Source organism: Rhea americana, unplaced genomic scaffold (assembly GCF_003343005.1).
Source record: "Rhea americana isolate MKP2758 unplaced genomic scaffold, rheAme1 scaffold_68, whole genome shotgun sequence".
Taxonomy (NCBI): domain Eukaryota; kingdom Metazoa; phylum Chordata; class Aves; order Rheiformes; family Rheidae; genus Rhea; species Rhea americana.
The window spans coordinates 3909210-3924957 of NW_028186845.1; the positions used below are offsets into that span (position 1 = coordinate 3909210).

Here is a 15748-nt window from a genome sequence, read left to right on the forward strand (position 1 = left end):
TTGAAGCTTAGGGGGTACTGGCTGGCAGCGCAGGCTTGTTTGGAGCTGAGGTTGACCATTTGGTGTTGGACAAGAGAGCGGGCAGCCCCGGCGGGGCAGGCTGTGAACGGGCTGAGGGTGAGCGTGAAGAGCTGTTTGACGGAGTAGAGGAGCTACTGGCGAAGAGGTAGCAAGAAGAGGGGTGATCCGATCCAAGTGACGGACTAGGGGACGGTCTTTGCGGCAGTGATGCGCTGGGTGGATAAGGCAGAGCGAGGTTACGTTTGGGCCAGGAAGGAGGATACCGCATTAATCAAGATGTGAGCGTCGGAGCTGCTGAAAAAGTGCTGACTCTGGCTCCTAGGAATCTGGTTTACGTTTATGCTGCCTCGTCTAATGGCACAAATAAATCAGAGCGCAATATGTGTGCGGCACGAGCAGTCTTGGGAGGCTGCTGCGTTCCCTCCGAGGAGCTCGGCAGGGCAGGGGCGGTGGCCGGGCCGTTGAGCCCGGCCGTTGCTTCCCCGAGGCCTGGGCGTTCTGGACAGTTGGGACCAGTGCCACCGGCTCTTAAACAGCTCTTTCTCCAAGGAGGCATCTGTTGGGGGGTAAAGGAGATGTAAAGAACCTAAAGGAAGCGTTTAGGTAGGTAGATGGGGTCTCCAGGTAATGCCTTTGCTAGTCCTTTTGTTGTTGCGTGGTTGGCTTGGATTTCTTAGTTTTTGTTGAATGTCTTTCATTTCTCAGCTATGGGGAGATATTCCAAGGAAAGACGTTCAGCAGGTGAGTGGTGGGTATAGATCTTCAGCTCATTAGTGCGATCTTTCATAGCGGAGACTTTCCTCAACTCGAGAGGCGGCAGAGCCCCGAGTAGGCAGCGGTTGATGAGAGTCGGGAGCGCGGTCCCGGGGCTGGTGCCTGCCTCCGCTGTTGGCCGCTGCGTGACTGCTCGTGATTGGTTTTTCTTTCCTGGGGCAAGTCTTTTTACTTTCTAATAGTGTGAAATGAACCTCCTGCACGAGGCTGGAAAAAGCTAATTACAGTTGCCGCCTGCTTCTAGGGCTTTATTTCTCCTCTATTGAATTTGTGAAATAGCGGCCCTGACGCGGGGTGCATCGTTGCTTCAGCGGTTTCGCTCATTTTGGTCCTAAAAAGCATCTGTGCAGAGCAGCCTGCACACGGAGAATGTGAGCTGATCAAAAATCAGTTGTTGAAGTGACGGCTGGGAGAGTTGTAGCAGCACAGCTGGGAACAGAGCAGTAACGGGGTTTTTATAGCTCGACTGTACCGCTGGGATTGGTTTTCTTGCACTGGACCCAACTGACATGCAGAGGAGCCAGGATTTTTTGCTGCAGTGGTCGACTCCCATTCCCTTCAGTGCCAGCCTGTCAAGGCCGGCCAGGGTATAGCCTTTGGGACTCCAGTCACACAGTTCAAATACCCTTGATGCATTAATTACCTTAATTACATTAAGTCAGTTGTCATCAGTCCTTTGCCACCTCAGTTAGTAACAGGGACACTGACCCGGGTGCTCTCAAAGTGCTGCCCCGAGCACCAGCTCCGTGGGCTGAGTTTGATATTTTGCTGGGTCTCTCGATCTGTTCACTTCTGCAGACCCTGATAGTCTCCTCCCTTAAAAAAAAAAAAAAAAAAAGACGGATCTTAAAGAAGGTTATCATGGCTGCGAAGGAAACAGTTCAGATCAGAACAAAATGCAGCAAACTATGCGTTAGCCTTCAGGCAGCGTGGAGCGACAGCTCAGAGGTGGACCTGACTCATCTCAGCAGGATATTGACTCTGAAGCCTAATTACAATGCTTTGAGAACCTGATTTTGAAATAATTGAGGTATAAAATTATGCACCTGGCTTTCACCATTACTACAGCACTACGTATAAATTGAATAACGGCCTGTACAAATGTGCCACTTGGCTATAGCAGCAGTAGTGATGAGTCTGAAAACGTCCTGCGTCGCTGTTGTTTCTCGCTGCCTGCGAGAAGCAGCGGGTGAGTCCAGGCGTGGGAGCTGCTGTGGGTTTTCACCAGTCCTGGCTGTGCCACAGCAGCCGCCGGGGTTTGGCAAACCCGCGGAAGGTCCAACCCGGGTGGACCGTGGGGCTGGGTGGCCGAAATGCAGCCTGCCGTCAAAACGCCGGCCTCTCCCAGCCGCGGCGCGTCCTGCGTCCCTGCTCAAACGCCTCTGGCTGTTTGTAGCAGGAGAGGCCCTGCAGTGGGCTGGATGAGGGTGAGTGCTGGGGACCCGAGCGGCGTCCTGGCGCCCTTCCTCCAAAGCTGCGCTGTGGCTCCCTTGCTTCCAGAAGGGCTTTCTCCTCTCTCGCTGGCTGGTGTCATGTCTGCAGTGTTTGCTCTCTTTGGTGTTGTGTTTTGGCAATGCAGTAAGCAGTCCGGGTGCGCTTTGATTCTCTGCAAGGTCCCGGCGCTCGCGAAGGTGTCGCTGTCCTCGGCGCGAGGTGTTCGGAAGCGCGACTCGGTGCAGCGCATCTCCGCTGACGTGAGGTTCCCAAAGCCCCGAAGCCAGTTAATTCCCGTACTTCTCTCTCCTGGTTCGCCCTCAACCTGCGTTCTGCTGCCCTGGTGAGGGCTAGGGCGGGTGGTTTTCAGGTTGAGGGAGCCCAGGCTGCAAACTTACCACGATGACTTTTTAAAATCAGGCTAGCTTTAAAAGGGGGGGGAAGAGGTGCAGCGGGGTTGTGTGTTCTCTCCGCTGCTGCCTCCTGCTGCCGCTGGGTGCCTTGCCCGGCTGCCCCGTCTCTTTGAGGTTGACACGTGCTGCTTGCCCTTGCCCAGGGCGCTCCTGGGGCCGCTGTGCGCCCTGCTTTTGGGGAGGGTTTGCAGGAGCCACCGGGAGCTCCGGGGAGCATAGCCCGGCCCGTGGGCGCTGCGCGGGCGCTAGCAGGCTGGACCAGTTTTAAACGTTGGCTGCAGAGGTGGAAAGCCGAAGGGGAGCTCGGCGGAGAAACCTCAGGTCTCGTAAAAGCCTGGCGGGAGGGTAGAGCGGGCGCCGGTGCGGCGCGGAGCCGAGCGCCTCGAGCCCGGTGCCCCGCGGGGCGCCGCGGCCGGCTGTGCCGGCTCTGCCGGCTGCCGCGGCCAGGACGCTGGTGCTGGTGGTGGGAACGTTTCAGTCTGTAATAAAATAAACTCTCCTGGCTGTCTGAATTATTACATCGTGGCACTTCATTATAAACGCATTTTTTTCATCTTAGCGCTGGTTTCCTGTCATTTTATTGCCTTTAAGCTTCTATTTTTGTTTTACTCATCTCTCGCAATCGATTGAAATATCCTGTTTTTAGCAAGCAGCCAAGGCAGACGTGACCGACGTCCCCGCGGCGGGAGTCGTTCTGCTTTGGATCATTTTGGGGGTGGGAGGGTGAGAGATGGGGGAAAGCTGCTAAATCTAATTTTCAGAGAGCGCCGAAGTACACCGTGCTGCTGCGGACCGGCCGCCGAGCCTCGCGCCGGCCCCGAGGGGCGGCAGGCGCTCCGCCGCGGCGGGACGGGGACCGCGGGAAGCCGCGTGCTCGGAGGTTTTGTCCCTGCTGTCGCTGTGATAGCGTATTTTTCTTCCTTTCTTTCTTTCCTGATCTCTCTACGCCTCACGGAAGGCCAGAGAGGTGCTGTGCCGACGCGAAGTGGTACTGGGGCCTGCCGATTTAACCTGTTAAATATATAAATAAAAAAAACTGGGTATAGTAAATGCTGTGGGTTTTTTTTTTTTTTTTTGATTTTTTTTTTGGTAATGATTTTCTTCGGTTGCCTTGAGGCTTCGGTGGGATGGGACGTTTTCTGTTGCAGTTTGATTTTCCGCTTTGTTCTTAGGCAATGGCAGTGTAAGGATGAGTCTGGCGTTAACATCAACGCAAAGACAAATTTATCCGTAGGCTTCTTTGGAGGTGAAAGAGAGCGGATTCCAACAAGACAGAAATTCAGAGTAAAGCAGGGAGGAAAAATACATTTCTGCAGACCTCATTGTTGGAATCCAGTTGACGCCCTTCATCGCGGTGTTTCTGAGAGCTGAGGAAGTCTAATTACTGCCTTTCCCCCCAGCTGAACGAGCATGAGAGGATAAAATCAGATACCTTTGAGCGGATGCGTCGCTGGCGCGTCGCTGACATCGGAGAGTGACGCTACTGTCGAGCAACGAGAGCTCTGCCTCCTCGCTTTGAGCTTTCGTTGCGTCTCTCCCGTGGAGATGCTCCTGCGTCCGAAAGCCTGATTGGTACGGTGGCAGAGATCAGGAGGGTCATAGCTTTGCCGGTGTCCCCCGAAGCACATCGCAGCTCTTCTAAGAGAGTCGGTTCAATTTGATACCAAGGGTCTGGTAACACTCTAGGGATTCTTCTCTCTCCTATTAAGCTTATTGCTGTTACAAAAAATTGATCTTTTCTTTGATAAGATGGTCTCCAAGAATAATGGAAAGTAACTGCTTTTCTCTCTCCTTTTCTCTTGCTTTCTTCCAGGGATCCTCAATGCATTTGCTTACCGTTATCTAAGGAGCCTTTACTAGAAGCTTTTGGATTGTGTTTCTGAGCGGACAAAAGATCTTGTGTTCAAAATGCTCATAAAGGAATATCGTATTCCTCTTCCGATGAGCGTGGAAGAGTATCGCATTGCCCAGCTGTACATGATACAGGTCAGTAACGTTGCAGTCCGTCGTGCGGATGGATGCAGGCTCGTGTAGGGCTTCGTGTGAAAGAGTGACGCGTTGCTGAAGAACCAGGCTTTTAAATTTGAGATTTCCTGAGAAAACTTACCTGGGAAGCAACACCTCGTGGACAGGGCATCCCTCTGAAGGGAAGCAGTGAGCCCAAGCGTGTGGGCACCTGACCGGGATGTAGGGCCTCTGCTTCCCAGTTGGGCTGTGCTGACTCCTCACACCAGCCCCAGCTGCGATGCAAATGCTCCTGCTCTTCTACTGGGAAGAAACAGTTTAGTATAAAATTAAGAAGGTAAACCAAAGGTGTAACTTGAATTCAAAAATAAAAGAAATCTAGATGCAATACTTTGCTTATGTAGTGCTATGAAGCAGATGCTGATTAGTTTAGGCATAGAACTTAGATTATTTTTAATAGGCTTCTGAGCACTGAGGGGACTTTTTTTAATTCCCTGTCCTCAATAAAGCATTAATTAAAATTTTGGTTTTGTAACTCAAATTCTCCATGCCCATCTTTTCCTGGTGTTTGAAATCCAAACAGAAGTTATTTAAAAAAAAAAATAAAAAGGAAAATGTATTGGAAGTGTTATTTCATTGTCGCACACTCTAAAGGAAATTTAAAATGTCCCTAATCCAGCAAAACACAAGTCTAATATTGAGCTGTATAGTAGAACTCCATTTCCTTTGGTGAGACAAAGCAACGCTAGCAAAGTCACCTTTGGTTTAAGGTCTAAAATGAATTATAAATAAAACTAAGGAGGAAAAAAATGAAACTAGTAAAGCCACAATACCTCCCTGCTTTCCCCACATTCCAGCTGTGTTCCCTTTAAGGATTTGTACGCTTGGACTTGACTATTAAAACAGCGTATGGTTTGTGTTTTCCAGGAATAACAATGGAATTCCTTTTTCTGGCACAAATATAAAACATGCATCATCTTTGTGTGTTTAACCTAAATGCTAGCATAAATTAGTAAACAGTTTTCTCAGGAGGCTTTATTTCTGTGCAGCTTTTCCTGAAGCTGTAGCTGTTTTGAATGTTATTGTAATTATTTTGTCACAACTTTTTCTTCTAAATTTGTCTTAGCTGCTTTAAATAAAGAGCTGGCTGCTGGAAGCCGTGGATGAGCTCTGCAGACCTTGTCAGGGAGCAGCAGAGCATCCAGGAGTATGCTCCAGTTGAGAAGGGAACACCCGGCTGCTTTAACGGGGGATGAGTTGCTAATTGGGGAGCATCTGCATTAGCCCTGCTGCCAGGCATTAATATTTGACTGTGGAGGACTTGGTCCATGGGCCGCATTTGGGTTTTGCTTCCAGATGTTCAAATATCTATTTTTATCTAATTAATGCAGAGCACTGGATTCCATTTTATTCGCTCGGCAGCAATTTTTAGCTGTATCTTAACAAAAAGGACTAGATGAGCCCTTAGGGCTTAATGCAAGAGGAGGTTCACTGGCCCAGCAAACAGCTGAAGAGAAACTACCCCTCCGAGCCCGTGTCTGCCCTAATTTTCTGGTGCGCTGATCTGCAGCAGAGGAAGGCTTCCTCCAGGCCAGGCGTGCTGGAACAGGATGCCGAGTCCAGTCTTCAGTGCTCCTCCGCTTACCTGGGAGTAAACTGGCAACGCTAGATTTCCCCAAGGTCCAGGTGGTCTAGGGCAGCGTATGGCAGCTCCGGGGCTTCGCTCCCGTGTGCGTATGAGTATTCCAACAGGAAAAATTAGGTGTGCTTTAGCTTGAAAATACTTGTCTTTGCTCAAAGGCATTTAACCAAACAACCTAGGGTAGAACATAGGGTATATGTTCTGTTTGTTAGTGTTTGATAGGGATCTGCCTCAAATCCTGCTGAAATTGGTGGAAAGATTCCTGCTGATTTCAATGGGAGTTTTTCCTAGATCGTGTTACCAAATGTTCTTTTTCTTCAGTTTGATTTGAAAGTACAGGGTTTGTCTTTGAGGCAGAAGCAGTTGGGAGCATGGCTTTCTGTTCTTCTCAAAGAATGGGAAGATGCTTTGTGTCTCTCAATTATTTTTCCTCTCGAATGTGTAGGAAGGCCACAGGAGAAGCAAGCTCTGTACCTTGAGCCTGCTTAGAGGAACCACAAGGTGGTCGCTTTATAAAACAGTAATGTAGAGACATTTCTTAGACATCTTTAAATCATTCAGTTCTGCATGTTTCAGCCAAAGAGCTGTTCTTAAGAGCAAAAGGTCCGTTTCAGAGAGGGTTATTGTGTACAGTATGGTGTGATTATTGCTAGAAGAGCTAATCAGCCTGGTCCTGTAAGAGGCAGTTTTCCAGCAGTGTAAGGGGAGATGTGGCATATGCTCCGCAAGGGGAGCAGAGAGCCCTAAGCACATATTAGCAGTTGAGCACTTGTTTAACTCCAAGCTCATGAGTAAACCTCCTGTTCCACTCTGAGGCAGTTAGTATGAAGCTGCTCAAGAGCAAACAAATCATTGTCCCAGATTTGCAGGTCCTCCAAACAAGTTCTCCAGAAGGACTTTTTCACCTGAGGAGGGAAGAGATGACCATATGCAGTTGCTTTAGGGACATTTTCTGCAGAAGTGGTACCCCAAATCCATGTGAATGTGGATTTTCAGACTGGAGCCATAGTACTAGTGGTCTCTTTTTCAAAGACATTTCCACTGGGATTTCTGTCTTTGTAATGGAAGGTCCTCCTCTCACCATGAGAAAACAGAGCCTCTTCTTGTTAGACTTAACAAATGTTTCCATCAGATTTGATATAAGCAACATCACATCCAAGTAGCAAAGGATCCTTTTTCTGAGCCAAGCCAGGCTGCACTTATATTTACCATGTTTACTTGGTAGGAGAATAAAAAATGTGCAGTATATGATTCAGCATCTCCGTTCCTCTCTGTGCCACTGGGCAAGCAAGATAGGCAATAAATCATTGCGTGCCTGTCCGTGTTGCTCTCTTTCCTCTGATACTTAAAGTTCCCTAGGTTGGGTCCTCGCTGGTGTCCAGAGCTCTGAAAACTGAGGTGAATGGGCTACTGCTTTTCTTTTGGTGAGCAGTGGGGAGGGGTTAAAAGCAAGTCTCCGCAGTATTGCTTTCTGCTAGCTTCTGAAATATTATCTACAGGGACACTGGTTTCAGTACTTTAAGCAGCACTCGGATTCTTCCATAAATAAGTTAATTTTACATTACAACAAAGGGCTTAATGTACCTTTGACTTGCTTGCAGCCTAGTAGATCTGAACAGAATTGTTTTTCTCTATTAAATTTTGAACTATCAATATCAGTATTTTCATGGGGAAACATCTCATGCAGTGTTGTCAGCATTTTTGGTTTGGGAGTTCTTGCTGCATTAACCAAGAGCAGTTTGGTCTTAACCCCTCATGCATATGGAAGAGCTTTTGCAACATTGCTGCATTTTTCTCTCTTTCACTACCCAAATTAAAACATACTTATTTCTATGTCTGGACTCAGAATCAGTGATCTTCCTTTGTTCTGATGTCAGTCAGATGGAATCAGGCAAAATATTTCAAGACAGAAATCCTTCTCGGTATCCCTTCTCTAGGCAGTAGTTTTGTAGGGTAGCTTGTGTTATATTGATTTCACGCGTTCATCTGATTTCAGTTCATCCGTTCACTAATATCCGCTCTTTGAAATGAGCCGCCTCCGTTTCAGCACAACGGCCACGAGGATTAGTTTGTTCGCTGTAAGTAACTGGTGATGGTAGTAGCCAGCACGTTTGTATTGCATGCTGCAGACACTTCTCTGCTTTTCTTTTTTTCCCTTGAAACACGCATGCCTGCACACACAGACACACACATAACACCCCCCCTCCCCCAAAACCCTGTGCAGTTTTTCTGTCTCTGTAAGGCCTTTGAAGCCTGTTGGTCACGAAGGATAGGACCGTTCTGTTTTTTCCTCTGTGAGACTTAAAATAGAAGTTATTAAATGGTCTTTTAATTCTTTCTCTTCAGGTGTCTTGCATATTTGTATCTCAACAGCTGTCCTTTCCTATAGCGCTGCTTCTCTTGTGTGTTCAGCAGACTTACCTTTACTGATATGCTTCTCCCTTACTCTCCAAAACAATGTACCTTTTAATATTAAGGCTCTTTGGCTCATGCAAGCTTGTATGCCAAGATTTGAACGCATTTGTCAGAAAGATCAGTATGTTATTAGACAGAGGTCAGTCCGTCCGTCATCGCAACACCCCTCATTACTGCAGTCTCGTACAGCGTGGGATTCGGAGGGAGCGTTGCCCTTCCAACCCTTAAATAAGACAAGAGAATTCCTCTTGTTATTAAATCTTATCTCTAGATCAGTGTGCATAGCTTGCTTTCTCTGTTGTAAATAGCTTTGGTCCCCCCTTGCTCCAAGCAGTTTTTGCTGAGTACTTGTGACCTTCCTCAGAAGACAGTGCTTTAAAAATATTCTTCTGGACATAGAGATTGCCTTTTGAGGACAAGGGTTATTTTAAGATGCTACATCATCCTTGTAAGTTAATAATGGTAATACTTTGTCATTCAGCACTTCGAGGGTCCACGCTTGGAAGGACTCTGGCCTCCATTTGTGGCAACCTGCTGACGATGACCCGTCTTCTGCTAAGCATCGTATGCTGAACGCAGGCAGGATCCTGGGAACCGAGGGCTCGGCTCATCTTTTAACATGAGCCTCTCTCTTCTACTGCCCCTCAGGGCTTTCCATTGATTGCCTTTTCTGAAAAATCAGTGCGTGTTTCCAAGCCCCTGTAGTGTGCTGTGCTCCTTGGTGTAACTGCTGATGAAGTACTGCAGTCGCTTCCCTCCCTGCCCAAGAAGGACGACTTCTCAGTCATCTTTCTTGCCCTCAGACCCCTGCACTAGCTTATTTTCTTCTCTTATGTAGCGCTCAGGGCCTTTGAGAACAGACTTTAGAGATGTGCTTTCTGGTGGTAATTCTGGGTGCCTTGTCCTAATATCTCAGTGCAAGAGTCGTGTCCCTTAAACTGTCAGCTACGCTTGGCACTTGCCAGCAGGCTCAGCAGATGGTGAAAGATTGATTGAGTGGGGGAAAACAAACCACCTCTTCATCTCTAGATTCTGAAGAACTGGATGGCCAATTATTCTTGTTTCATTTGCAGATGCCTTGGCAATCTGGACAGATAGACATGTGTACTTTAATTTTCAAAGCAAGTGACATGCTGCTGGCTGCTCTGGAGACCCTGGAAGATGCCCAAGTCTCCTAAGAACAAAATCCTGGACCGAGGGTTTTCAGGCTTTCTGCAGCACTCAGCCTGTGACTACTAGCTTCTCTCTTGCTCCTCTGTTTTTTATAACCTTTTCTTTGTGGTCACATCCTTCTGAAAGAGGAGATTGTGATCCTCGCAGTTGCTTAGCTTTGAGAGCGAGGGAGGTACATTCCGTGTTACCAGCCTTGCAGTTGGGTTTGCAGGATTTGACAGTGACATCCATATGGGTTAGCATTTTGGAAAACCTTACAGAAATAGCAAGCACGGTTTTTTTTGCATTTACTTTTTTTGTTTCTTATTTTGTGATCCTTATCTTAGAACAGTACTTGGTTTGGGTTTTACTCCTTACCTGGCAAGAGAGGATTAATTATGCAGTAATGAGCTATGTTGTCTTGAGATCTCCCTCTCTTTTATTAAAACAAAACTGGATGAAACTAAGATAAGGTTACAATACAAATATGGCTTTAAACTTTAGATTTGCACTGATTTTAATGCAGGATTCAGCACTGGCGATCTTGCTGTGCTTGCACCTGTCAAAAAATCTTTCCCCCCCACCTTCTTTTTAAAAATTCTTATGAAAGAAAATATCTGACCCATGTAGCTGTGGACAAAATCTTGACTGTTGACCTAGATCTGGTCCTCAGGGTCCATAGGCTTGGAGGGAAATAATGAATTGCCTTGAGGTATTAGGAAAACTGTGGAGGTTTCCTCCGGCTGTGTATAGCATGTTGTGGATGAGCAGTTGCAGTGGGTTCCTAAGATTTAAGGGTTGTAGTCAGGATCAGACTTGATCCAAAATACGTTGAGTTGAAATATCATCCCTGACTCACAGTGTAATAACAGGCAACTTGCTTTGCCTCCCTGGGCGTTAGGGCAGTGATCCTCCTGGCCGCTGCCTGTGGAGCAGTTAATATGTGAAAAATCCATTTAAAGGCAGAGAGGGAAGGAAATAGCCTTATTAAAGCAGGATGAAATACTGAGCTGGATGCGTAGCAGACATTTTGAAAGATGGAGCATGCGGCATAAACAAGTTTGAGGTATCTCCATAATAAAGTGATTCCTGATTCCTGCTCCTCCGGCATGTGCAGCCGCAGCTCCGCCGGAGCGTGGCTGGGCGTCTTCGTAAGGCGGCGTGATTAACGAGCGGCCATCAGGACGGGTCTCTTAATGCTGTAAATTATTTATAGCCCCCGCGCAATTGGTTGTCTCCAAAATAACCTGGTATCGTACAAACAGCTTCATTAATATCTAGGCCTGATTCTAATAATGCGGCAGATGCGGTAGCTGTACGAATTGATGCTGCACGTGTCTCTACTGCCTTGTGACAGTCTGCTGCTGACAGCCGTCCTGCCTGAAGTATTTTTAATTTATTTTATTAGAACGCATTTTGCATTGGCAGCGAAAGCGGCTAAGAGCGAGGGCGCTGCGGACGGGCGCGGGGACCCGTGGCACGCGGGGATGACGAGGGTGAGAGGAGAAGGCAGCACCTCCTGTGCCGCCCGCTTCGGGCTGCTCCTCCTGCCTGGGAGTGCTGCAGGAATTGGGGCTGGAAGTCTGGAGAAAGGAGGTTCTTACCTGTGGTTTCTTCCCGGAGCCAGGTGCTGTCTTGGTTCTTTGGTCGATCTTGTGCTTTTCAGCCTCTATCAAATTTGCATCTGAAGAGGCCAGTGCCTGAAACAGCAGCTCTCCTGGGTGAGGGTGTTTTTTCCTAACACATTAACTAAGAATTAACATCTGAGCTCATGCATTCTCCTGTTCTCTCCCCAGTTAACCCCTACCACAGCCTCTCCGGTCCTGCTCCCCACTACAGACATACAAACTGGGGCAGCAGCAGACTCCTGTGGTGCTTCCATGTACCGGTCCTTAGATACAGTCTTGACATCAAGAAACTGAGATCACTGAAGCCAAATGTCAGGACAGGGTTGAGATTTGGGGAATAATGTGAGGTTTTGGAGGCTTGAACTCCCCTCATCATCCAAGGGGTGAAAGGCCAGTTGCTGCTTTGTGTGTGTTGCATTTCTGAGTAGTTTCTCAGAGATGATGCTGCCCACTGCCAGAGCCACTCCGGTTGTTGAGCCCCCTGCTCCGGTCACTGCCTGCCCGGCTCCAACTCCCCTTCCTTTGCTAAACAAGCATTGATATTAGCCCTTGGTGTGCTTTTTTCCCCCCTTTTACTTATTTATTTTTAAACGGCTCTAATTGGATTGAAATAATTTTGCGTCATGCGTGAAGGATGCGTGTTAGAGCGCAAAGGGCACCCGGAAACCTCGGCCATGGGCACCATGGTTACTAGTGACGTCCCTTGCTTTGCTAATAGCGATAACGATTTGTGTGCGGTGCTGAAGCCCGACTGAGGATGGCCCGAGCTAAACCCAGCGGATCGCTGATGCAGTCGCGTTGCCGTGGAAACGGGATGTTGCAGCTTAAAGTCGCCTGCATCCCTAATGCACGTGGCATAAGCGAAAACATGGTCCTACGGTGTCCGCAACTCCTAAAAGGACGCAAACAGACATACTGGAGGCAACGGGAAATGCTGCTGCAGTTGGGCTTGGTTGACCGCTTAGGTAGCGCCAGTTGGGACGGGCGTGGGGAGGTCTCGTAGGCTTTGAATTTGAGTAGTAAGAATTCAGCAGTGCCCCGCTGTCCTCCGGCACCACTGTTGTGGAAGGACTGTCAGTCCCATTTGATGGGGATTGGTTTCGATCTGTGCTTCGCACAGTCCCGGCTCAAAAGTGCGATTAAAACACGTGCCTTTAGGGGAGCAGGGCCCCTAGCTCCTCCCTACCCTAAGATTGTCTTCCTGATATAACCATTAAGCCGGCGTTCGTCTTCCGTGACGCAAGAACCGGGCAGCTCGCTTGCCATCCTTGTTTGAGGGCTGCTAGGTGATCATGGGCTGTTTTGTTGTCCTTCAGTGAACATGGTGCTGAAATGGAGCTCGAAGGATCTAGGTTCAAACCTAGCCCAGCAGCAGCTCCACGTCTTCAGGTTTCTTTCTCCGTCTCTCAAACGGTGCTTCCTTGCTGAGGCCGGGTGGCTGATGTATTGAGAGGTGCTTGGAACGAAAGCCCTTCGACTACAGCAAGAAGCTGTATGCGCTTCCCTACTTTAGCAATTGAATGCATTAATAACAATATGGGTGTGTTTTTTCTAAAATAAATAAATAAGTAATAATTTCTATAACTTCCTGTTTGCTCTTAGAGCGCATTAGGTGCTGATCAAATTATGTCAGTTTTGATCTGATCAGAAGCTCTGCTCCTTGGCTTTGGTCGGAGCAGAACAGGTACCATCTTGCCCGCTCCTCTCCTTTTTTTTTCGCACTGATGCTCTTTCCTCAGATATCAGCCTAATTACATTGATAAAATTTTAATTTGATGTTTCAGATCCTTGATGACACACGCTTTGGGGGGGGAAAAAAACAAAACGGGTTTGAGATACATGACACAACTATATTTTTAGGGTAAAATGACATTTTATTTTCATAGCTGAAGACCTGGTTTTTGAGTACCTGCAGTAAACGCCGGCCGTAGCGCCTGGTTATCGGCTAATCTGTATCGGCGGAGAGAAGGCTGGCAGTGGTGAAAGCAGATTGCTCGTAATGAAGTAGATGTCAGTTCAAATGATCAGAAAGGAGTAGTTAACAAAATGCAGAGCTGAGTCATACCGTAGCAAGAGACCGCTGAAGATGGAAAGGATACACCCATGTGCACGCACCCAGTCACTGTGCGTGTTATCTATGTACAAAAATCCTAAGCTGGAAAAATATGTTAAAAATAAACCATGCTATTAGTTTGGGGACCTTTAGGTATTTTCCAGTATCTCTATCATTGGCCTTCTGGTTTTAGGTGCTGTTTAATTCTGGCTTGCAGCAACTCTGGCTGAAACTGTGCATCTGTTGCCCTGCTGTTTTATTTGTGGTGCTTGAATGCTGGTATAGCTGCAGTAAGCCGGGATGCGTGGCTGAGGCTGACAGGCTGTGTTGCTTGTAACCTCTCCTAGCATTTCTGGAAAAGATTATTGAATGCCTATCTATCAACGATGAGAAAAGAGACAATTTTTAAGCATAGAAGTTGGGAGAGGAGGAGAGGATTTAATTTCCTACCAAAACTTAACATTTGGCTTGTGCAACCTAACTGCAGAATAATGAAGGAGGGGGGGATAAAAAAAACTGTGAGGGTCAGGATTTTGCCTGTAGTTTCTTCTGGGGGTGAGGGGAGAAGAATGCTGTAAAACAGATACGCTTCATATTACAAACATGCGGTGTCCCAGATGGTTTGAGAGGAACGAATCTCACCCCAGCCATGGAGCAACCGGCGCTTGTCAGCACGTCCTGCTCCTGCGCAGCGGGCAGGAGATGGTGACGGCTGGCGGGCAGCTGCCCCCCGCCCAGCCGGGAGGGCAACGCTTTGCGAAATTGGTTGGAAGAGTGAAAGCCAGCCCTCAGCCTTGCGCTTGAGGAGCCTTTGGGCTTCCTTTCTGAAACCGAACAGAAGAGAAAGCAGGTCTGACTAGTGAAACCAGGTCTTAGAAGCTATCCAGAAATGGCACGAGTCGTCCATCCTAAATAACTTCGGGTATTTGGTCGTCTGGTGGGTGGTGTGAGGCAGTTTGGGCTTTCTGTGGTTCCCAAAGGACAGGTCCGTTTCTTGGGTCTTAATTGGCCCTTGTGGTAGCCGTAGTACCCAAAACAATAAAAAAAAAGCCATAATTGGCCCTAGAGAATGTTTTCTCAACCTCTCTTGCCACAGCAGTGTGAGCAAGTATGTTAGCAGGCTCCTCTGGAGAAATGTGCTGTCATGTTCTTGTTCAGCGGATATGTAGATGCTTCTCTTTGCTATGGTTGTCAAGTGAAGCCATCTACTAGCTGTAAATTTTTAATATCCATATCTGTTTCAAAATGGGATTAAAGAACTCCAAGACTTGAGTGTTATTTTAATGAATTATCCCAGAAGAATTTTTCTGGACTATCAAACTACCCAATGGGAGCTGGTGCAATGTGGAGAAAAAGAAATTTCTGGTTATTGTTCTCTGAGAGTGATTTTTGTCCTCATTATTTATGGACAACAGGTCTACCAAGTATAATGCTGCCGGTCTTCATAATTTGAACACTCTCAAGTCATTACTCTCATGTGGCATTGAATTAGGTCACTGTTACTGCATAAATGTGTTGCAGTGATGCACCAAGAAACTTCGCTGTGAAAGTAAGGCATGTCAGCCCCTTGTAATCACACTCTAATATATTTAGATTGAGGGGTTGAACTGTAAGCCATAATCAGTGGTAAACAAGTTAAGACTATAGCTATAATCTGTTTTAGAGAGCTAGAACAATGCCTGGATCGCCTCTTACCACTGTGCAGCCTACCGTGTTTCTGCAATACGCTTGCTTTGCTCAAAGTATTAGATGACAACACAGAAAGCTGAAATGGAAACTAAACCATTGAACCATTGCAGCTCCACTGTGGACTTTGCAGACCTTCTGTATGTCTGGACTGGAGTCCATGTGCAGTATGTGCTTTACTCTGGGAATGAAATACAAGGAGAGTAGTGGTGGTGTAGGATAACGCTCTTCTCGGTGTTCTTCTGAGTCATATTGCAAAATAACTGGAAAATATAATAATGTTTGCTGATTGCCAGAAAAGGCCTTCTGTTAGGGTCATACTTGGAAGTCTTAATTCAGCTCCTGTTAATGGAGGATGATGGTGCCTTTCTGGAATCAGCTATGCCTTGCAGCACTTTAAAGGGAGTAGGTGCAAAGGATTGGCGTGGACACGCCATGCAGGCCATGCATCCTTGTGCCCTGGCACGTGCCCTTGCCATGCAACAACTGGGGAACTGCGTGCTTGTTTTCAGCCAGGTGTTCAGAGATCAGAATAAGTTCAAACATTTGGCCTTGTACAAATTTT

The 15748-nt window shown here is 47.5% G+C and overlaps 1 protein-coding gene across 7 annotated transcripts in view; it reads left to right on the top strand.

Moving 5' to 3' along the window:
• The window catches only part of PITPNM2 (phosphatidylinositol transfer protein membrane associated 2), an 89642-nt gene that overhangs the window by 21391 nt on the left and 52503 nt on the right, over window positions 1-15748 (top strand). For all 7 annotated transcript variants that reach the window (XM_085321125.1, XM_085321124.1, XM_085321126.1 and 4 more), the window contains one exon: window positions 4456-4628. In XM_085321125.1, the coding sequence (XP_085177251.1) occupies window positions 4551-4628 (78 nt within the window). In that variant the 5' untranslated portion in view covers window positions 4456-4550. The remainder of the gene's footprint in view (window positions 1-4455; window positions 4629-15748) is intronic.